Source organism: Lissotriton helveticus, chromosome 10 (assembly GCF_964261635.1).
Source record: "Lissotriton helveticus chromosome 10, aLisHel1.1, whole genome shotgun sequence".
NCBI classification, from domain to species: domain Eukaryota; kingdom Metazoa; phylum Chordata; class Amphibia; order Caudata; family Salamandridae; genus Lissotriton; species Lissotriton helveticus.
The window spans coordinates 1,006,877,850-1,006,902,243 of NC_136071.1; the positions used below are offsets into that span (position 1 = coordinate 1,006,877,850).

The 24,394-nt window shown below is 50.0% G+C and overlaps 1 protein-coding gene across 7 annotated transcripts in view; it reads left to right on the top strand.

Moving 5' to 3' along the window:
• Nucleotides 1-24,394, top strand: part of SNX13 (sorting nexin 13) — a 547,690-nt gene that overhangs the window by 193,675 nt on the left and 329,621 nt on the right. For all 7 annotated transcript variants that reach the window (XM_078663681.1, XM_078663683.1, XM_078663682.1 and 4 more), the window contains one exon: nucleotides 88-226. In XM_078663681.1, the coding sequence (XP_078519807.1) occupies nucleotides 88-226 (139 nt within the window). The remainder of the gene's footprint in view (nucleotides 1-87; nucleotides 227-24,394) is intronic.

Consider the following 24,394-nt stretch of genomic DNA (forward strand, 5'->3'; position numbering starts at 1 on the left):
TCTGACTACACTGAAATACTTGGTCACACAAAATCTGTCTTTCTTGTCATTGTAGATTATTTCTAGTAATTTCCGATGTTTTTTTAGATTCGTGATTCTAATTGCAACTATGAGGCCTTTATGAATATCATTAAATTGAGCGACCATGTGGGAGAGCTGGAAGCTGTGAGGGATAAAGCATCTGAGGAACTGCAGTATCTTCGTTCTTTAGATACAGCGGGTGATGGTAAGCATATGGAAATACAAATAAGGAAACTGCTTTACTTTGTTGGACTGCGGAGTCCTTTAGGTAAAGGTGTTTTCTTTGCAGGTGCTCACCAAGAAGGTACTTTGTCCACCAGGGCAGAGTGGGTAGAACTCTTTGACTATAATAGTTAATCTCTGGACAAGTCGGTTTCATTGGGGGCCGCCTTCTTCTGACACCTATCCTGTACCCTTTCCTTCATTCCCATGAAAGAGCTACATAGTTATACCCTACTCTGTCCCTCAATGGATCCAGCTAAACGCCATCAATCATGTCACTTAATAAGATTCTTCCATGTTCGCTCTGATAGACAAATACAAATGTGGCATCCTCAGTGAACAGCATTTACACACCTACGATATCCCATTACGTGTTCTCTAAAGGTACACACTGCCACTTGATATCTTTATCCTTATTTGTTTTTTTGTCAGTGCTCATGTGGAAGTGTGACCTTCTTTGTAATTGTTTTCTTTGTTGTGTATTGGCTGTGCTGGATATTTGATTTGTAGTTGATGCCCTTTCTTTATTGATAAGCTGATCATTTGAGATCAAATGTCCCCTAGTGACTTGAGATATGAATGTTCTTTGGAACGTTGTGCTAAGACTGTATTTTACTTTATAATTTTCTTGATGCAAGCTGCTAGTTCAGTGATACATGCATAATAATAGCAGAGCTATATTTTAAAATTTTACTCTACATTTATTCCGAGTTGGTGCGGTGTCACTCATGAAATCCCTTCAACAACATGCTAGGAGTCGCTAAAGGTAGTTTACTCATCTGTTGACTCCCAATGTCAACACTTTCATAATTTCTGCTGAGATGTAGAGGGCTGAGCAAGGGCTCCAAACACAGAACGATTTCGTAGCCTTCTTTATAAGCAGTGTCCGCCTTCAGGTGTACCTAGGGGAGGCTACTTGTACTACCTTGGCACTGCTGTATGTTTTTACTGTGGAAGGTCAAAGAGTCTTATGGAAATCGGTATGGCTCCATCTGTGGTTGCACATTGTACAATTCTTGTTCTCCACCTGACTTTTGTCATTTTTGCCCCACTCCAATAGCCTCCTGAAGTTGGGGTACATTAGTATCATTAGGATTACCCTTTTGCTTATTGGGTGAAAACATCGGATTTGAAGTTAGTGGTCTGCAGTGTGTGGAGGGGTGCCTTTTACATCCTTACGAAGAAAGAGGAATATAGTTTCTTGCGATTGGCTAGTATAAATATTGTTAGCCTTTATTGCTACGTGTCACCATGTTGGTGAATGCCCTTTTATGTTTTAGAAGCAGAAATGGCAGTTAATAATAAGTAGTACGTGGTATTTTTTTATTTTTATTTTTTAAACTTTATTTCGGTTATTTTGCAAACCATAAAAGTACATATACAATATAAAATTCTTATTACACAAAAAGATGTAAACACATATCGTGTAAGGTGCCAAAAGTGAAAAAATGTACTTTCTTCCACAGGATAAGGTCAGAACAGAGAATAAAAATATAAATGGTACAAAATCACAGTGAGTCATTACTGGTCCAGACAATTTCTCAGTTTAACAGTTAGTTTTAAAAATTCCTTAATTTGGAGGATACTGTCACTATGCAAAAGTTGTAAATACATTAGTGCCGGTCTGATTTGTGTAAAATTAAGTTTTTTAAAAAGTGTTACCAGGTAGCGCTTATGTGGAAATTCATAAAAATTATATAAAAATATAAAATGCAGCATATCCTGCGGAGACTTTTCGTCGCAGCCGCAGGGTGCTGCCAATTTATTAAAAATGTCTGTTTTTGGTCTGATCAGCAGATGATGGAAGAGGGTTAACCTGAACCTCGTTAGGAGAAATTTTTCATGGGAGGTCAATGAGCCAGCCAGGTACGGTTCTATGGTTTCACAGGTTTTCAGCATGACAAATTTCCTCACGCTTTGTTTCTGAAGCTCCACATCCTCCCTCTGGATCCTACTATCCAGAAGGAAGGCCCGTTTAATGAGCTCCAGATCCCCTTTTACAATTTGGCTTGGGTATTCAAACAGTTCTAGTCGACCAAGCCTAGCAAAGTTGGATTTCTGATATTTTAACCAAGGGGTGCACATAGCCTTATCCTGACTCAAAAAGTCCCTCACAATCAAATGCGTTAGTGGTATATCCTGGTTCAACCACAGTTTTAGCCAACAAGTCAAGGGACGTAGAGAAAACAAGTCACTTAGGTATTGCGTCCCTAACTCTTCATGTACAGCAAGATTGGGGGTGCCTACTGGGACACACAGGAGACGCTTCAAAAAGAACGTTTCAGCAATCTTCAGGTGCTCACCACCAACATACCCCCAAATTTCACTCCCATAAATGGCAGTTGCCACTGACTTTGCATTATACAATTTCAGCATAGCATAAATCGTTTTTTTCCCCAATTTGGCAGCAAAATTGAAAATGGAAGCATTAACCCTCGCAAGTTCTTCTTTCTTTTTTGCAAGGTGAGGGGCCCAATTAAGTTTGGTATCAAAAAGAACCCCAAGGTAAGAGAACGTTTTAGTTAAAGGGATTACAGTTTCATCAATTTTAAAGGTGAAAGTCCTTCTTGATATCTGGCCTATTTGCATGACAAATGATTTTGAATTGTTAACCAAAAGATCTCTATCTGTCATGAACAATTTAAAAGCATTAAGGAGAGATTGGATTCCCTTCTCAGTTCTCGAGATTAAAACTGCATCATCTGCGTACAGGAGTATAGGAATTCCCCGCCTACCGGAACATTCTGAAGCACGTTATCTAACTCATTAATGTAAAAATTAAAAAGGAAGGGGGCCAAGAAACATCCTTGGCGAACACCCTTTCCAATATTAAAATTATTCGTTACACTCAGATCTTGGGAGTATCTCACGTTAGCTCTGGTGTTATTATGCAGATCAGCCAAAAAACCAACCAAACCACTATCTACCCCCTTCATCCTCATGGACTGCCACATCTTTCCCCTGTTAACACAGTCGAAGGCTGAGGACAGGTCCATGAAGGCGAGATGGATGGTGCCCCTTTGCACTACAGTGTACTTACTTAAAATTAAAAAGAGATTCAGGCACTGAGTTGTTGTAGAGCGACCACTACAAAAGCCATACTGGGGAATGGACATAATGTTTTTTTTCTCTGCCCATTCAGATAGTCTCTGCAATATCATTCTTCCTACAATTTTAACCATCGAGTCTATTAATGAAATGGGTCTGTAGCAATGTGGACTACCTTTGTCCCCCTTCTTGAAAACCGGGACAATTGTAGAAAAACCCCATTGTTGGAAACCGGTTATTTCTGGTAGGCTAAGGCTGATGCCAAAGCCAGGCAGAAACCACCATTCCAGTCAGGGCAAGGAAGTCACACGCCAAGATAACCCCTGCTCGCCCTCTAGGTAGCATGGCGCGGGCAGTCTAGGCTAAACTCGGAGGCGATGTGTAGAGCATTTGCGTCAGCGCACGACAGCAACAACATACTAGGCACACCACAAAAGAGACTCCACACAAGGTTATATTAAAATAACTTTTGTATTGTCAAAACATATCAGATAGAAATCACACATGTACATTGTGCCAACTGGCACGGCAATATTCACAAGGGATTATTTACAAGACAGGGCCACATGGGCCACTGTCTGAATCAACACTTTGCAGATATAGAAATACTTGTCAGAAATTAGAATAAAAGTATATAAACTTCACTGTAACACAAAGTAGCAGTTATAGATCACATCCAGTAACTACTGGGAACAGGTAAGTACCACCTACGCAACCCTAAACTCCTTGGGAGACTGTCACGCAGGGGACCAGGACCTCACTAGGACCACCTGTACTAAAAAGAACAACCACCTAAGTATCACACAGCATTTAGGGGTCTAAGAAAGAACACATTACCCATGATGTATGAAACACATTCAGAGGAGTAGTAAAGAAAAACACAATGCATAAACCTACACATTCAGCGGGGTTAAGAATAAGGCACATGATGCAATGAAATACATTCAGGGGTGCAGCGCAAGAAGACACATGATGACTAAACATTCAGAGGTGCAGCGCAGGAAAAGAAAGACACATAATGCATAAAAACATTCAGAGGTGCCAGAGCAATACAATAGCGCAAGAATCACATGATGTCTAAAAACATTCAGAGGTGCAGGAATAACACATGATGCAAGAGAACACATTCAGAGGTGCAATAACCATATCATTGCGCGAAGACTCACATAAGCCACCACCTGTGGCAGTCCCTAGGCCAACTGGCCTTGTTTGGGCTCAGACGCCCCTGAGTCTCAATGTCAGGGGCCTAAACGATGCAGGGGCCCACTACTTGCTGGGCCCCTGGGAACACTCACAAGGGCCTAAACGTTGCAGCTGGCACGAAGTGCTGCGCGGCTGGGTAGGCCTGGCACCACGGTGCCCTCGCTGTCCCACACAGGGACTCTCTCTCCAACTTGCGCCTAAATGGTGCAGCTGCCCACTAATTGCTGGACAGCTGGAGAATCATCAAAACTGCGCCAGGGCCCTCACTGGCCCCCAGGTGCAAACTGCGCCGAAGCTTGGAACCACACAGGCTCTGAAAACACTGGTCAAACGTTGGAGCCACCCAGGCTCTAAAACACTGGACAATCGTTGGAACCACACAGGCTCTAAAAACAATGGGCACACGTTGGAGCCACACAGGCTCTAAAAGACAATGGTGCCCCAAGCCCCTCACAGGGACTTCTTAGACAGCTACGGGCCCTCGGTGGAGCCTCTCTGGGCTCGAGACCACGTTGGGGCGACCCGCTGCCAACCGGGGCCGCCCTAGATGCACCAAGGTAAATTATGCCTCTACGAGCCTCTCTGGGCTCACACACGCTGGGGCGACCCACTGCCAACTGGGGCCGCCCTAGATGCGCCAATGTCCAGTATGCCCCTATCGTTGGAGTCCCTCGGACTCATGAACACGGAAATGCCCCCGGAGCCCTCTCAGGACTCGTGTCCACAGATAGGGCCTTGGGAGCATCAGGCTCCGCCGAAACGTTGGGGCGGCCCACTGCCAGCTGGGGCCGCCCTAGTGCTCTCGCCCCCGGTGCCACTCTCCGGCACCAACAACAGCCGCATCGAGCCCCCCCCCCAGCCCTTCCAACTCACCGGGCTGTCTCCGGGGCGGGGCTCCTCCGGGCGGCGGCTCTTCCTCGCTCGCGGTGGGGGCAGGCACCGACAATGTGCCTCGCGCCCCCTCCGCTACCGCTCCGCCATCCAGGGCTCCCTCAGCATGAGAGCCCTGCACCGGCGCCACCAGCCGCCATCTCCTGGGCGCCTTCGTCTTCTCTCCTCTTCCAGCGGACTGCGGGGGCGGGACCTCCGGCCGGCCGCGACGGGATTGGCCGGCCGGCCAACCGCTTCCGGGTCGCAGCGGGCAGCGCAGCGGCCCTTCTCCTTAGGCAGGCAGGCGGGGGGTGATTCCTTTTACGGCCACAAGTAACCAGCGCTCTTAAGCGCTGGGGGGCAGGAAAGCGCGCCAAAGCGCCCAGCACCCAGCGAGAGCGCTCCCCGGTGCCGAAGGAGATCCAAAGCGCTCCATGCGCTAAAGGGCAAAACCACGCGCCCAAAAGCACAAACAAAGCGCTATCAGCGCTCAGAGTCCCACTAGAGCGCTAGAACCAAAATGAAGCGCTCTTTAGCGCTGGAGCACCATCCACAGCGCTCCCAGCGCTAGAACAACAGGCAGAACGCTCCCAGGCGCTCAGGGGGAAGCGCAGCACCTCCAGGCGCTAGAAATACAGCTCCTCCATGCTGCCAAAGCCCCAGAGCTTCCCAGGGGGGGCCAAGCTAAGTCTCCCCATCAGCCCAGGCAGGGCAGAGGGGTCCCCCCCAGGAGTCCAGGCGTCCAGGGGCTGGGCAGCGCCCACCCCTGATAGATCCTAGTCCAGCAACAAGAACAAAACAAGAACCTTTTGGAAGGGGCAGAGCCCCTTCTTATCCACAGAAAAAGCTTTGAAGTCTTTAGAAGTCTTTGTGTAGGCGAGCCCTAAGCTCTGGGAGTATCTGGTTTCCCTCTCCTGTCAGCCTCAGGTCAGAGGTGACAGGGGGCCATCGGGAGGGAGAGTCATCCAGGGTGGGCCGACAGACACAGCCTGGCACCACCAGAGCTCTTTCCACTCCCCCCTAACAGCAGATGGGGGCCTTTCATCTACGGCTTGACTCAGACCCCCCTCCTCCAGACAGTCCATCTACCAACAGGCCCAGGCATGCCTGGGCCAGGCCCATCAGCCAATCCCGTGCTAGCAGACTCACTACACAATTATGCCAACTTCTAAAAGTGGCGCTTCTGGACTAGATACAGCCATGCCGCATACACCATTCTGCAGCATTCATTCTCACGAGTTCATACATATCAAACTCGCCCCTGCACTCCCCACGCATCAGGAATCTACCATGGGCATACATATTTCCCATTCATTCCTATGGGAGGGCAGGGCGCTCACCATCCATACACAGAAAGCACACGCACTTTACACTGTACCACAGTGAAAAAGTGCGCAGAGGCCTAAAATCACCAACCCAGGTTCCAAAAACAGGCTAGGAAAAAGCAAAAAGTCACGGGGTGAACCTGCCCAAAGGACCGGGTCCAACACACATGATTGCGGACAACCATCTTTCACAGCAGCATTAAAAACAGACTCTAATATAGGTGCCCAGAAGTTGGGCTCGGACTTAAATAAGTCCGGCGGGATCCCATCAGGCCCTGGGGCTTTCCCCGCTGTTAGTCCCACAATGCCCTTGATAACCTCACCTCTATTGAAACTAATCATTTCACCACCACTGACAGCAGGGACAATATTATGAGACTCATCCAACGAGCAACAATACAGTTTCTTAAAGTGTTCTTCCCCAATCTCCTTAGGTATATGGCATTCTAGTCCGTCATCCTGCTCCTGGGCCAAAAAAGGTTTCCTCATCACTGCCCAGAATCTAGTGCTACACTGCAGAGTGGTAGGATCAAGAATCTCACTCCATGCCTCTTCCCTAAGGGATTCCTTGTGTCTGGCAATGATAGTTTTATAATTCTTCCGGCATAGCTGAACTTTTGCCTTTATTCTTGGCTTGGTAGCCAGTGCTAATCTTAAATTTCTGGCTGCTTTTGAGCATTCATGATTAAACCATTTAGGTCCCTTGATCTCCAACTTCTATACAGGGGCTGACAACAGCTTTGAAACCTTAACCGATAGATTTTGAAAAGCACTAAGGACATTGTTTGGCTGTGCGCCTTCTTGCGTACAGACCATAATCTCATCTGCACAAGCGACTTTAATCTCTTTGTACAGCAGGTCTGGGGTGATCTTGGGCCATCTTAATCGCCGTCTCCCATCTGTCGTACTCATCCTACCTGTGGCATGATTCAATCCTTCTTTGGCTGACCATGGGCCCCTCATGTGTACAGTGAGTGGGTTGTGATCACTAAATTCACTGTCATCAATAATGAAGGAATCCACAAAGGACTGCATTGATGATGTTAAAAATATATAATCAATGAAGGTTCCCCTCCCGTGACCTTTAAAGGTCGGTGTCTCAAAAAGCATAGTAGGATCCATCAGTGCCATTGTCGCCGTTAAGTCCAGATCATTAAGCATATCATTTAAATGCTCCCCCTCAATTGTGTGTTCTAAGTGAAAACCCTCGGACCGCGCACAATGCAGATCCCTGATACATTTAAAGAGGGGATCCCCACAGGGATGAACATTAAAATCACCCATGATCAAAAGATTATGCGAACAGTCCTTCATTGCACTACTAATGAAAGCATTCAATGCTACTATCTGGCTAAGGGCTGGACAAAAATGAATAGCATTATAAAAATTAACCACACCGGCCATACAGTTTTCCCCCAATAAAACTAGACCGATAATTCCAGTATTGCATGTTGAGACTCTACGTACTTTGCAGGATAATGCCACAGAAATGAACGTGACCATTCCCCCCTAGGGTCTGCCCCTATTAGTTGCTGTTGCAGGGACATAAAAAGCCTTGTACCCTTCGAGAAAATGGTTGCATTCAATAGACCATGTCTCCTGCAGGCAGATGATTTGATACTGCTTAATGTACCTGATCCAGTTACAATCCTCCATCTTAGTGCCCAGGCCCGCAATGTTCCATGAGATTACATTGTTCTGCCTCGTTTTTACGCGAATTGTCTCTGTACATCCCACTTTCTCCAATCTGTCATTTCCCTGACCCACAGATTCCTCACGTCAATCACATGACTCAAGACCTGAAAGTGTGTCAAATCTATTCTGTGTTACAATATTAAACCCATTCCCACACTGGTTGCCAACATTGTACAAATATGCTCCATTAGGGTAGGTGGCTGAATAGGAGTAAATGGTCTAAATGACCCAGGATTCAGTGGGGCTTTAATCAAGTGGGTATAGAAGTATCCAAGTGGGCGTACACATATACTATTCATAGAATAGACTAAAGAAGCCGCTCTTAATAGGACTGTGGCAACATGTTGGGGATGTTTGAAGTTAACAATTATACAGTCTCCATTTGTTGTCTTTCTGGATGTTCCAATCCATTTCACCCTCCTTGTTGACAGTACTTGGTCAGCAAATGTAACTGGAAACCCACAGTTTTTGTTCAACCATGATACTGTTCTATTTTTTAATGAATCATGGATTCCTCATAGGTCTGAAGAGGATAGCACTCAGTGGGGGGAACGTTTGTAAGAACAACCACATATGGTGCGCAATCAGGAGGAAGGTTAGCATGGCGGCTCTTCTTTACATACATAGGAGCCGGCGTACCCTCCGGGTCTACTGTGGCCTTTTCATTCTGAGTGATTGGAGGGGTAAACTCAGACGGGGCTGGCTCAGTTACAGATATTAACTGGCTGGTTTGCTGTAAGTTCACTCTACCAGCTCCCTGCCCCTCAACAACTGGTCTCTTTTCCACCGCTTTTTATCTTACTGCAGCGGCTGAGGGCAGGTGTGTTGCTAACAGCCCACCCAGTCTCTCGACTTCTAGGGCCACGTATCTAATTTGGAAATCAGGGGTTTCATCAGCTCTACAATTTTTGACTCTATCTTTACTTCTATCGTATGGATTAGAAGGGTAAATTGCTCCGAATTTATATTTATATTTGTACCATCCGGACTTGTACCTTCCTGAGAATCAGTTATAACTGCAAAATCATTTGAGGCTGAATGGCCTTTTTCTACTCTTTTTTTGCTGTTCTTTCCTCCTCGTTTAGTTTGTGCCTTTCTGCATAATCTCACTGGCCTTGGGGTGGGTGGTGGCTCTTCTGCTATATCATTTATTATATCAGGTAAGTCTTCATTCGGTTCGATATGAACCTGTGCTTCAGCCATTATGATACCCCCATTGCCCCGATCCAGGAGATCAGTTACAGCCAGATCCACCAGTGGGAAAGACAGCTCTTCATGTAAATCAGGGTGATTCCCTCGACCTAACGAGGCCCTACGCTCTGTGTTAATTTGGGTCACCTTTTTTACCAAGTAATTGTCCATGGTTCCTAGGCCAGATGCAGTTTTATTTGTCTTGGCCATAGACATAGGCCAAACTTGCCTATATCCCACAAAGTTATTCAAGTAACAGAAATGAATATTCACAAGCACTTTACACTGGAAACAGATAAGTGGGACTCACTTAGGTCATAGGTCCTTAGATACAGCGCCACGGTCCATGTCCCTGCCCAGCCTCCTCCGGCCTCTGAGGGCCCGCCCTTTGCCCGGCGTCCCGCGAGGCGGTGCAGAGCGCTGTTTAAAGGCGCCTCCTGGCGCTTGCGGTGCGTGTCAGAGCAGCGCCGCCGCTGAGGCAGCCGGGAGTTGCAGTCCCGGGGCAGCGGCGCAATCCCAGCAGGTTGTGACTCGTGGCGGCAACACTGGAGGGCTTCCTCGCCTCGCCCCTCAGCTCCGGTAAGTGTCCCCCCGCTCCGCCGGGCAGAGTGCTGTTTAAAGGCGCCTCCTGGCTCTTGCGGTGCGTGTCAGAGCAGCACCGCCGCTGAGGCAGCTGGGAGTTGCAGTCCCGGGGCGGCAGCGCAATCCCAGCAGGTTGTGACTCGTGGCGGCAACACTGGAGGGCTTCCTCGCCTCGCCCCTCAGCTCCGGTAAGTGTCCCCCCGCTCCGCCGGGCAGAGCGCTGTTTAAAGGTGCCTCCTGGCGCTTGCGGTGCGTGTCAGAGCAGCACCGCTGCTGAGGCAGCCGGGAGTTGCAGTCCCGGGGCGGCGGCGCAATCCCAGCAGGTTGTGACTCCTGGCGGTGGTGGCAACACTGGAGGGCTTCCTCGCCTCGCCCCTCAGCTCCGGTAAGTGTCCCCCGCTCCGCCGGGCAGAGCGCTGTTTAAAGGCGCCTCCTGGCGCTTGCGGTGCGTGTCAGAGCAGCACCGCCGCTGAGGCAGCCGGGAGTTGCAGTCCCGGGGCGGCGGCGCAATCCCAGCAGGTTGTGACTCCTGGCGGTGGTGGCAACACTGGAGGGCTTCCTCGCCTCGCCCCTCAGCTCCGGTAAGTGTCCCCCCGCTCCGCCGGGCAGAGCGTTGTTTAAAGGCGCCTCCTGGCGCTTGCGGTGCGTGTCAGAGCAGCGCCGCCGCTGAGGCAGCCGGGAGTTGCAGTCCCAGGGCGGCGGCGCAATCCCAGCAGGTTGTGGCTCGTGGCGGCAACACTGGAGGGCTTCCTCGCTCGCCCCTCAGCTCCGGTAAGTGGTAATATTTTTTATCCCCTCAAAGCATTTTTCAAAAGAAAATTCATTGCTATGGTTGTGATCCCTGTACACATACTTATATTTTGGACAAGTATGCATGAGCAATTTATGTCAAAGACCCCACTTGCGTTTCATCAAGTTCCCTAGCATGATGCCATCAAGGGTCTGAAGAGCCAAGGCTGATCCTGCTCAGATGCCAAGTTACTGTATCTGTTGAGTGACCCATGCCATATGTGATATCTTCTGCAAGTCCTTGCTTTTTAGCCGAACACCGATGGCATGCCATAACTTGTAGTCTTATTTTTGCATTGTGTGCATCAACTAAAGAAATCTCAGAAATCAACGAGCTGTTAGCTAAAAGGCAGGGCTCGGATGTTGATATGTCATGGGTCCACTTTACAGCTCTATAGACGCAGTGCATGCAGTTGCCTGAAGCAAACAGTGGCTCTCATTGTACCCAGCCTCTCACCTCGAAATATGCAGGAAAAGTGTCCTAAAGTATGCTAAACCAAGTGACATAATTGCTGCCTGAATAATTACACATACCTCTGTGGTGGATGGATAAGGAGACTCCGTAGCAGCAGAGGGTTTACTTGTCTACTGTTACCACACAGTTGTCAAGGAGCTTTAGAGTATGGTTTGCCACAGATGAAGCAGGTAACAGAGTAGATATTTCATCTACCACACAGTGAGTTCAGTCCCCTCACAGAATGAGCTATCGGGGAACACAGATACCCACTTATTTTATATTTTTGTGGTACTTTGACCTAAGTTATTTTTTATGTTACACATGTGGGTGTTCTGACTTGATGCCTGAGATCCAAAGGTCCAGCCGCGGTGGTTAAATGTGTAACTCACATTTCGTCTTCCAGTAGGCACCTCCAAAGCATTTTTGTGTGTTTGAACCTGCCCACTCTCCTCTGAGCAGTTAAGATTTAATCTGAAAGAGACAATTAGTTATAGATTCCTTACCTTGGAATTACCCCCAGGCGTCCGACTGGATCCAGAGAATTTATTTTTGTAGCAATACCCCTGTGCGTCGGTAGGTCGAGTCAGTTAACTCCGCGTTTGTCGTCAGCGTCGTGATCTCCAAGATGACGTTGCGGTATCTACTTAGACGCCACCCTCTCGCGCTAACGTCCGTTCTTTCTTTTTCCGCGCATGCCAGTGCATACCCGGAGAGAGCAGTACCTCTAATCACTTTTTGACTACTATTTTTCGACTTTTGGCGACGACTTTTAGAGTCGAGAGAGTCGAGAGACCTGCACCTCCTGGTGCAGGTAGGGATGTCCCGTCCCGTCCTCTAACCGACTTCAGGGCTTGCGACTCCTGTCGCAAATTGATGTTGGTTACGGACCTGCACCTCATGTCTCTTTGGTGTTTGGAGCACGACCACAACCCCAAGTTGAGCTCCGACTGCCAGGCCATGAACCCAAAGTCTTTGCGGGAGCAGTCCCAAAAGCATCTTGAAACCCGGCAGTCCGCTCCATGCTGCTCAAGGTGCCGGTCGAGAGGGAGGTCACGGGACCGGTTGTGGAAATATCACCACAACTCATCGCCGAAGCCTTCGTCTTCGGGTAAGTCGAAGCACAAAAAGAAGGCGAAGTAGCGCCATCGCTCTTTGCGTTCTCCCTCTCCATCAGCCGATGTGACGCATGATGCAAATGGTGGTCGTCCCGCGGCTCCGCCGGCGGAGCCTACAGGGTCAGCTCTGAGCTTCCCTCCTTTTCCGGGAGCCGGAGCGACCCCTGCCCAACTTCGTAGTTTTTACGAAGTCCTTCACTCGATCTTTAGGCAGCCCGACTCCGCCGTAGCGCCTTCGGGCCGCAGACTCCTCTGGGGGTTCTAGGCCTTCAAAACCAGTGGCTTCAGCCCTGGCACCGCAGGGCCTCCAGGGATCCAGGCCTGGATCCGGATCTGTGCAGTCGACCTTATGACACCTCCTCCGGCGTCAAATCCACTGACGACTCCTCCACCCCCTCCGACGGTGGTAGTGTCCCCAGTCGGCTTCAACCCCGGCCTCCATCCTGACCTGGACACGGTGCCAGTCCGACATCGACTGACGCCAGATCTGGCACCGAGTGGTTCTTTTGTACCATTGTTCTATCCTGGCGTTCCTTTTCACCCTGAGTGGCAGCCAGAAGAGGACAAGGAGAGGTCTGGTGACCCTTTAGCTGACCACTTAAGTGAACCGGACTGGAGAGAGGAGTTGGCTGATGCCAGTGGTCTGCTTACCTCACCAGACCCTGGTATGCTTTCTCCCCTACCATGGCTATGGAGGAGGTAGCCTCATACGCAGTGGTGTTGCGTAGGGGGGCTGAGGCCTTGAACCTTGAGCTTCCTATGGTGGCGGTCAGAATTAACCTCCTGGCCGAGGTGCTTCAACTGGCAGCGGCCTCTTAGGAGCCCCTGCTGCCATTCAATGATGCCCTCACGGACATCCTTCTGGGCACTTGGTCCAAACCCAGCACAGGGGCTCCTGTGGACAGCATGATTGCCTGCTTTCACCGCCCAGCCCTGGGCGACCCACTTTTCATCTCCCAACACCCTACCCCTGAGAGCTTAATGGTCCAAGCCTCTACTTCTAAGGGAAAATTCCCTACTGCTCCCCCAGATAGGGAATCCAAGAAGCTGAATCATCTTAGGACGGCGATGTTTTCTTTCGCCAGCTTCGGACTGCGGTCGGTGAACACTGCAGTCTTTTGAGCCGTTATTCCCACTCTGTGTGAGTTGCGGTTGCGCAGGTGCTGCCATAGTGTCCAGAGGAGGCCCGGGCCACTCTCTGCTGTGGAGTCGCTGAGGGCAGAGATGCAGTGAAGTTCGCGATTAGGTGTGGGCTGGACCCCGCCGACTCGCTAGGCAGAACGATTTCAACATAGTTAGCCTTGCGACGCTATGCCTGGCTGAGGTCCACTGGCTTTTTGGGTAATTTCCAATCGACTCTTCTGGACATGCCTTTTGATGGGCGTCACTTGTTTGGCATCAAAGCGGGCAACACGCTCGAGCACTTTAAGAATTCTAGGGCTACGGCCGATCCTTGGGCCTCGCTGCCACTTCTCGCCCCGCTCAGTCTGCTTTTCGCCCCTTTCGTGGCTACAGAAGGGGTGCCCCACCACGTTCCGCCCAGAGCCACAAGCCTGCGCAAACCGTTCAGCCTCGGCGCGGCCGGGGACGTGGGTCCCATTGTGGTGGGTCAGGGGGCCAGCGGGTGGGTCAGTCCACCAGCGTCCCCTCTGCAGCAGCCTCCAAATCCTACAAGTTGTCCTTTCAGGGCCACCAGTTGCCATTGGACGGCAGGATCCGCCATCAGCTCCCCTACTGGCCAGGTGGGTATTGCAGATAGTCCGAAGGGGCTACTCCCTCCACTTCGAGACTACCCCTCCATCCATGCCACACAATTCCATCGCATGTCAGGAACGTCAACCGCTTCCTCCGGAAGGAGAAGTTCAAAATGTTGAAATTGGCTCAGTTCCTGTCTGCCCTCGACCCTGGAGACTGGATGGTAGCGTTGGACTTGCAGGATGCCTATTTCCACATCCCTGTCCTGCCGGCCCAAAGGCGTTACCTACGGTTCAGAGTGGGCCACAAACACTTTCAGTTTATGGTGCTCCCCTTTGGCCTTACCAGCGCACCTCGGGTGTTCACGAAAGGGATGGCGGTGGTCGCAGCTCATCTGTGCTGATCAGGGATTTCAGTCTTCCCCTATCTCGACGACTTGCTGTTGAAGGCGGGCTCGAACCAGGCTGTCGTTTCTCACCTCCAGACTACGGCGACCTCCTGCATTCGCTGGGGTTCACTATCAGTGTGCCAAAGTCACACCTGATTCCCTCTCAGAAGCTCCTTTTCATCGGAGCGGTTCTGGACACAGTGCAGTTTCTGGTCTATCCTCCTGAGCAGCGACTCCGGGATATTCAGGTTATGATACCGATGTTTCAGCCTCTATCCTGGGTTTCGGTCAGAATGACCCTGAGGCTTATGGGCCTCATGGCTTCCTGCATCCTGCTGGCGGATCATGCCAGGTGGCATATGCGGGCTCTGCAGTGGGACCTGAAGTTCCAATGGGCACAGCATCAGGGGAATCTTTCTGATTGCGTTCAGAACTCAGAGGGCACTGCACACTAATTGCAGTGGTGGCTAATGAACCAGGATTGGGTCACTGGCAGATCCCTCTCCCTTCCCCAACCAGAGTTCACAGTGGTGACAGATGCATCACTTCTAGGGTGGAGCGGCCTCAAGGTGGAGGCGGAGATCAGAGGCCTCTCGTCTCCATCGGAGTCCGGGCTCCACATCAACCTTCTGGAGCTCTGGGCGATTCGTCTTGCACAGAAGGCATTCCTTCCCTCTGTCTGGGGAAGAGTAGTGCAGGTGTTCTCTGACAACACCACCGCCATGTGGTACTGTAACAAACAGGGCGGGGTGGGGTCATGGACCCTATGTCAAGAGGCTCTCCGCCTTTGGACATGGCTGGAACATCAGGGCATATCTCTGTTGGTTCAACACCTGGCAGGTTCCTTGAACGCCAGGGCGGACAAACTCAGCCCCAGGCGCATGATGAATCACAAATGACGTCTTCACTCGGAGGTGGTGCAAGGTCTCTTTCAACATTGAGGAGAGCCTTGGTTAGATCTATTCGCCAATGAAGAGAATGCACAATTTCAGCAGTTCTGCATGTTGGGATTTCCAAGGCGGCACTCGCTCTGTGACGTTTTTTGTTGCGAGTGGATTTGTGGTCTTCTATGCGCCTTTCCACTTATACCACTTCTGCCCAGAGTGCTGAAGAAGATCAAGCGTGACCAGGCCTTGTGGCTTCGGATTGGGCACAAAGAGTCTGGTATCCCGAGCTCTTACACATGGCCATCGATCCTCCGATCAGACTGCCACTTCGGGAGGATCTTCTGTCGCAACAACAGGAGACTGTCCTGCACCCGAACCTGTCCAGCCTCCACCTCCTTGCTTGGAGATTGAGCGGCGACAGTTGACAGCTTTCGACCTTCCTCCCGAAGTCTGTAATGTTATCTTGGCAGCTAGACATCCCTCCACTAAAACGGTATATACCTACAGATGGAACAAATTTGTGGCATTGTGCACAGCAAAGGCTGTGGATCCCCTTTCTGCTTCTCTTTCTGAAGCTCTTTTGTCCTTCCTTTCTTTGGTCGAGCAGGGCTCTGCTCTGGACACCCTTGAGGGCTGTTTATCAGCTATTTCAACCTTTCTTCGGCTTCCTGATCAGCCTTCTCTTTTCAAGTACCATATTGTAAATAGATTTCTTAAGGGTATTACTCATCTCTTTCCTCCTGTTCCTTTTGTGATGCCCCAGTGGGACTTGAGGCTGGTTTTGACTTGCCTTATGTGCGCTCCTTTCAGGCCACTTCACAATTGTCCTCTCAGACTTTTAACTTTAAAAACTGCTTTTCTGATTGCCATCACCTCTGCTCGCAGGGTGAGTGAGCTTCAGCAACTGCCTTCCAAGCCTCCTTTCATCCGGACAAGGTTGTCCTTCGAACTCGACCTTATTTTCTCCCCAAAGTGGTTACCTCTTTCCACATTGGACAGGCCATCACTTTGCCCACCTTCTTCTCGCCCGCATCCTTCAGAGGAAGAAAGGCTCCACCGTCTGGATACAAAACGTGCGCTGTCTTTCTATCTGGATCGCACAAAACAATTCTGGTTGGATGACCAGCTCTCAGTTGGCTATGTGGGCGCCATGAAAGGTCGGGCCGTGCAAAAACAGACCATCTCTCGGTGGGTTGTTATTTGCATCAAAATTTGTTATTCCTTGGCAAAGAAGGAGCCTCCGGTAGGACTGCACGCCCATTCTACCAGGGCGACTGCAGCCACTACTGCTGTGGAACGTGGAGTCCCCCCTCAGTGGCATCTGCCAGGCAGCCACGTGGGCATCCCTGCACACGTTCACAAAACACTACTGCCTAGAAAGCCAAGTACAGAGAGATGGCTTCTTTGGCCGTTCAGTACTCCAGGAATTTCTGGTGTGAACTTTGTTTGCAGACCCACCTCCGAGGTTGGTATTGCTGGCGTATCTATTCTAAGGTAAGGAATCTATACCTAATTGTCTCTTTCAGATGAGCAAGTTACTTATCTTCGGTAATTATAGATCTGTAAGAGATATATATTAGTTATAGATTTCTTACCGCCCCACCCATCTTTCCCGTTCTGCAAACTGACTTCTAGAGTGAGGGACTCCCTTTCAGGGCCCTAGTTTTGTGCACCAGTGGTCAGTGTCTTGCATGGCTCTGCGCTTATGGTGTGGAATGTCATGTAAAGAACTGACGTGAGCACGCGAGGGCTGCATCTAAGTAGATACCGCGATGTCATCATGGCGATCACTATGCCACCTACCGAGGCGCAGGGGTACTGCTACGAAAAACATCCTCCGTATCCAGTCTGACGTATGGGGATAATTCTAAGGTAAGGAATCTATAACTAATATGTCTCTAACAGATGTTTTGTTACCGAAGGTAAGTAACTTGTCCTTTGAGGTGCAAGTGGGAGCAGTGCTCTCCAGAACAGGAGTGTTTCTTCATGCTCCACCATTTAATAATCTGCTCTGCCAAATGATTCCAAACCCATGTACGATAATGTCTTTCCTGGTTGAAAAGTTTGTGTGGGAGTTCAATGTGAGTGACATTCAGCAGGACAGTAACATTTCCAACTGCAGTCATGGGTCCTGCGAGGAGCTACAGAAGGATCACGTTTACTCTGTTTGACTTTCAGGGTTGCTGGGGAATGCAGATTGCCATATTTATTGCCATAATTATTACTGTTTTACCATCACACTCTCCCGTACCAGCCATGTCATTTCCCCGTCCATGAGCCTAAATATCCCATGGAGTTAGAGATGTTGATTTTCGGATCAGTATCCCCACCCTCTAGAGCCTTTGGAGAAGCCAGAAGCATCTTCACTCCTTGCGAGGGAATGACATGCGTTACCCATTAAGTGTGCCTCTGGTAGGATTGATGTGTCAGCACTGTGTTGGTGTAGTATCTTGGGAGCCAGTCTCCTCCCAACCTAGTTTCCCACTCTGTTGATGTTCCATGAGATTATGTTGAGTAAGTGTAGGAAGGTTGATCCCTGACTATGGTTGCCCCCAACTTTTTGCCTGGTGTTTTGCTGGTTTTCTGACTTAGTTGACCTGAGGCCCTGCTATTCAGGACCTCAGGCCCACTGCTCTCTCTGTAAAATGGATTCCATGTACCTTAGGTGCATATCTAAATTGGATACTGAGCCACCTTATCAGTCCCTGTACAGTGTACCTTAGGTACCCAGGGCATAGGTGTACCCAGGGCCTACCAGGGGCTGCAGCATGTATTATGCCACCCCTGGCTGGCCATCCAAATCTGACACAACTGGCTGCTTGACAGCTGGGGCAAGGTGGTGTAATCACCCTTTGCTTTAGATATAGTATACCTATATCTAACCCTAAAATGGACACACAGATCTCCTATCAGTCACTCCTATGGCAGGCCTTAACAATCCTGAAGGCAGAGTGCTTGGAATCGTGTGAGATGGTGCTCTGGCATGAGCTGAGCCTGTCTGCGGCTTTCGGGATCTATCCCTTAGCCGTTTCCATGATATCGCATACCATATACTCTTAAGTGCATTATAATCCTCGCGGTTATGTGCCAACTCTGGTATCGCTTTATCAAAACATGTCGAGTAAGGTGTCATACGAATTGGAATACTAACCCCTCGCCAATTCTGGCGACGGGGTTAGCATTCCACCCTTCTAGAGGGACACGACATGTATGTAACCCCTAACCCCGGTTAAAGTCAGACAGAGCCTTAGCATCCACAAAATGGATGCTGCCACCGAGACACAAGTCTGCCCTCCTGCTGCTGGGAGTCCTCCCAGAGCAGGAGATAAGGACAAAGGGTTTCCTGCCAGGGGCGGTGCCAGCACCGTCCCAGACAGGGTTTGTGTATTGTAGGTAGGCAGGGCTTTAGAGGAAGGTGACTGCACGTGGCACCCCGGTGCTCACTGTGCATAGGCTGGCTGGAACCAGTTCCAGGGGCACTCCAGCCCCTGGCCTGGGGAAAAGCCCGCCAAGGAAGTGGGTGTAACCACCCCCCTCCTGGTCCCACCCATAGGGCAGGACCTAGTCGCGTGCCAGCCCCCTTTTCCCAGATAAAGGTAGAGACTGGCCCCCTTCCAAATCAGATCATCTTTGGAATCAAGACACGACTTTCTGCGAAAGGACTTCAAGATTTCCTTCTTCAAGATTCTCCCTTGTGACTAAGGAGTAGTCACCCTGCATCCGCAGGCACCATCTAAAGAACACTGCGGTCTGCTGTAAGTCCTTCCTCCGGAATCCGACTGCCCAGCTCGACGAGAACCGGCTTCCCTGGCACCTCTGACCTCTACCCGCCTCTACAGCCCAGCTGAGAACCGTGGGTGCGACGAGACCTCAAGGGACCGGCCATCTTCAAGACTGCCCGACTTCTTTCCAGCAAGCCCGCCGAGTAATCTACTGGTGAGTGCTTTGGGGTCCGAGAAGCCCCGACTCTGAGCAGCTCCAGCTCCGAAGTGCAGCCCCCCAGCATCTCCACGATCTGCGTGGGGCCCTTCTGCTTTCCGCTGCTCACCGCGTTGTTTGGCTACTAGCCCGTTGGCTTGTGGCCTTCCTGACGACGCCCGACGACATTTCTGCTGCTGGTCTGGTTGCTCCAGACTGGCCCTTGCTCCCTTCCAGAAGAGGAGCACCCCGGACCCTCCTGGTCCACTCAAGACGCCATTTTGAGTCCACCGCGTGGGCTTGAATTAGCCAAGGCTTGTTGCCCAATCCTGGGTAACTTCGACGCCGACGACTTCATCCTTCGTGGGACAGCTCGCACCTCCATCCTGGTCGCCGACAACGCCTCCTGGTCCGAGAGACTGCAGAGCCCAGCAGCGCCCACTCACCTGACTGCGGTGACTTCGCCCGGTGCCATCCTGGTGCCCACTTAATCACTGGCTAGTGATTCAAGAACTTGGTCCCCTCTGCTTTCAGGTTTTCTTCTTCCTTGATCCAGGCTTGGATCCATCAAACTTTTCTTCACTGGTCGCCTGCCAGCAACTTCTTCCTTCCAGGCTCCTGGTCCGGCAACGAGATCCCCGACGTCTTTTCAGACCTATGCAGCTGCAGCCCCTGGGCTAGGTAACTTCGGCACTCCGGTGTCCCAGCATAGCCTCACTATCCAAGGGTCAGGATCCACTGTCGTTTTCTTCCTACCAGGTCGGGGTCGCCCGTGAACACTAACTCTGTGAATTCTAGCTTCCATAGACTTTGTCCCGCATCCCGCGTGAGAGTGCACACTCTGCACCCGAGTCCCCTGGGCCTCCTAGTAGTAATCTAACGATTCCCTAGTCCAGTCCTAGCGATTCCAAAGCCTATTAGAACTGTTACTTACCTGCTAGTAATTCGCATTCCACTTTTAGCGTATATGGTTTTTCGTGCCCCTCGGGCATTTGTGTAACGTGCTAACTTAAAAGTATTTTCGTAAGAGTTTTTGTTGTGTGCTTAGCTCCCTGTCTCATAAAGAGCCAGGGTAGTCTTGTTATAAATAAATACACTGTTTATTTTCATAACAACTTGTGTGGTGTCCTTTCACTGGGTGTTCAAGGGGTAATGCGATGGTAAAACAGCTGGCTTAACACGCCCTCTAGAGTCTTAGCCTTAGACTGCTCGTATCCATGCTACTAGGATAGCTGGTCTATAAGGTTGACTTACAACCAATCATCAATAAGGGTTGTTTGGACTGATATATAGTGATCACTAGAATAGTGAGCACTGCACATCAGGCCAACTTCTCACATTGGTGAGCAGCGGTTGGGATTTGAGCTTGCTGTTGTTTTACCACACATGCCCTAAGAATATCTTGTGAAAGATCACATAAGTACTAAAGGTACATATAACTTAGCTTAGAATACTTTGAGTTCTACTGAACCAGCTGTTGTAGCTCCTAGGGCCTAGCACACCCTAAACTACAACTCTAGCAAGGGATCAGTAGGCAAACATATAGTGTAGGTAAGTGCACCACTTACACCTCACTAGAAAAGCATGTCGACTCAGGGGGACTCTACTGAGACTCCCCTGGTCAGTGTTGACCCTCCACAGGTCACTTCAAGATATGCAGCTCTCAGTTTTCAGGAGATGAGGCAAATCTGTGTCTCCAGGAAACTGAAGCAGGGGTCTAACCCCACCACTCCCTTTCTGATAGGTCTCTTAGAGACATATGATGCCAGAAAGCTTTCTCAGTTACATGAGAACATGCCAGCCTTAGAGGGAACCTCTGGGGATCCAGACCTCCCCAACACTGATTCAGCAGTTGAGGAGGAGGATCAAGAGGTACTCTCTGGGGATGAGGTAGACAAAGGTCTTGAGGTAGTCAGAAGGCTAACTAGGACCAACTTAGACTTACTTGGGCTAGGATCTGGGGGCCCCCCAGTACTAACCCGAAGTGGGCCTAACCTTGGAGTTAGGAGAGATAGATCTCTTTCTAGGGACTCCAATAGATCTCTGCACTCTAATGCCTCTTCTCAGGGAAGGAGGAATCCTCCACAGAGGAGATTTACTTCCCCTCAGAGAAGGGAGCATGAAGCTAGGATGAGACAAGCTGAACTGAGGATTGAAAGGGAAGAAATTGCCCTGGCCAAAGAGAAGCTTGCCCTGGCAAGAGAGCAACAGATGAGTGGGTTAGCTCCCACTGGTGGCAGCAATCTCCCAAGAGATAGAGAGAAGGGTTTAGATACTAAACACCTGACTAAAATAGTGCCCCCCTTTAAGCAAGGGGATGATATCCAGAAATGGATGGCTGCTCTGGAGAGGGCCTGCACTGTGCAGTGCATTCCCCAGAGTCAGTGGGCAGCTATACTGTGGCTCTCCTTTGATGGCAAAGGTAGAGATAAGCTCCTCACTACTAGAGTTGAGGATGCTAACAATTACCAGGTCCTGAAAAATGCACTGGTTGATGGGTTTGGTTTAACCACTGAGCAGTACAGGTTGCTGTTCAGAGACACCCAGAAAACTCAGTCTCAGGACTGGTCAGACTTTGTTGATTGTGCCACTAAGGCTTTGGAAGGCTGGCTACTGGGTAGTAAGGTTACTGATTTCAAGGGATTGTATAATCTAATTATGAGAGAGCAAGTCTTAAATAATTGTCAGAACCAGTTATTACACCAGCACCTGGTAGACTCTGATCTGACCTCTCCACCAGAATTGGGTAAGAGGGCAGACAAATGGGTCAGAACCAGGATTAGGCCCAAGAACCAAGGTGGTGACCAGAAAAAGGAATCAACCAAGCCTCAAGAGAAGGGTGGGAATAAATCTACAGATCAAACCACATCAGGGCCCCAAAAATCCTCTGAGGGGGGTGGGTCCCAGAATCCTTCCAACAACCAGAAGAAACCTTATTGTTATCCCTGTAAACAGGTGGGTCATTTAAAAACTGACAGCAGTTGCCCAAAGAATAACAATAAGGAAAACATACCCCCAAGTAACATTCCCAAACCTCCTGTTACTACTAGTAGTAATCCCCCAGGTGGTGGGAGTGCCCCCAAGAATTTGGGTGCATTTACTTTGGGAGTTCCTGGGGACTCTGGCCTAACCAGGTCCCCAAACTTAGATACTCTTGTCTGTGAGACTGGCATGGGGTTTGCCAACTTCACAACTTGTCCCAACACTTTGGGCAAGTACAGACAGGAGCCCCTCATCAATGGTATAAAAGTTGAGGCCTATAGAGATACAGGGGCTAGCATCACTATGGTGACTGAGAGTCTAGTCCCCTCAAGGCAACTTTTACCTGGTGCCACATACCAGGTGACCAATATTGATGGAGTACAGAGAGATCATCCCATGGCAGTGGTCAATCTCAGCTGGGGAGGTGTCACTGGCCACAAGAGAGTGGCAGTGTCACCAAACTTGCCTGTAGATTGCCTACTGGGGAATGATTTAGAGCTCTCAGCCTGGGCTGAAGTAGAGCAAGAAACCCATTCTAGAATGGTAAACATCCATGGTAAGGTTAGTGGGGCAGTGGTAGCCACAGCCCCAGTCCAAGATATCCTCCCTGAACAGGTCAGGAGGGTTGTGCCAGTCACAACCCAATCTCAGACAACTTCCTTCCCAGAACAGGTTGTCAAGGCTGTGATGGTCACAGCCCACACCCAAACTGAGCCCCCTCCTGAAAAGGTTGGGAGAGTTGTGATGGCCACAGCTCAAACTCAGACAGATGACAGTGTTGTGAAGCCTGAAACTATGGATCACTCCACTCAGACAGAGAGTATTGAGGAGGAAGAGAAATCTCCCTCCCACCAGACTTTAGGAAAGGATCAGCCTCCTCAGGGAACTGATCTGACCCCTTGTGAAGAAACTGCCACAGAGGTAGTCAGGCCTAGCCTGGCAGAACCCCTGATGTCAGTGGACCCTTCCAAGGTGGGACCCAGTCTGGAGCAGGTAACCTGCCCCTCTCTACCCTACCTCAGTCAGCCCAGGGCTGTAGAGGTCAGGGAGGCCAGTGTTGGACCCCAAGGGGCCCCCTGTCCAAATGAATTCCCCAATCAGCAGATTAAGGGCACTGACGCTAGTAGTCCTAGCCAAGTGAAAATAAAACACACTCCTGAGGGATCCCCCTTAAAATTAGTTAGGGACCTCCCACAGATGGACACTGTTGGGCACAGCCAAACTTGGGACCTGAGGGCCCCAGACCTGACCTGTCCCTCCAGTAAGCCAAACAGAGGGACCCAACCTCCAGCTGTAGGTAGCCAGAGGTTGACCCTGAGAGCCCAAAACAACTCAGTCTTGGAAAGAAAGGCCTCTATGGTGGATGATGATTGGAGGAAGCTGAGCCCAAAGTTAGTGGAGCCTCACTTCAGTACTCCATTTCAGCACCAGCCTTTTTCTTTGACAAAACACGCCACAGGTAGAGATTCCCTATGGTGGAGACCCTCAGACATCCTTAGGGTGAGGGATTGCTTAGTGGACCATGACATAGGGGGTAACCATGCCAGTGCTGGTACTTCCTTAAATGGCCACTTAGGCAATATAGGCTTACCTGGACAAGTATAGCCTTATCTCCTTTCGTTTGGGGGGGGTTATGTAGGAAGGTTGATCCCTGACTATGGTTGCCCCCAACTTTTTGCCTGGTGTTTTGCTGGTTTTCTGACTTAGTTGACCTGAGGCCCTGCTATTCAGGACCTCAGGCCCACTGCTCTCTCTGTAAAATGGATTCCATGTACCTTAGGTGCATATCTAAATTGGATACTGAGCCACCTTATCAGTCCCTGTACAGTGTACCTTAGGTACCCAGGGCATAGGTGTACCCAGGGCCTACCAGGGGCTGCAGCATGTATTATGCCACCCCTGGCTGGCCATCCAAATCTGACACAACTGGCTGCTTGACAGCTGGGGCAAGGTGGTGTAATCACCCTTTGCTTTAGATATAGTATACCTATATCTAACCCTAAAAT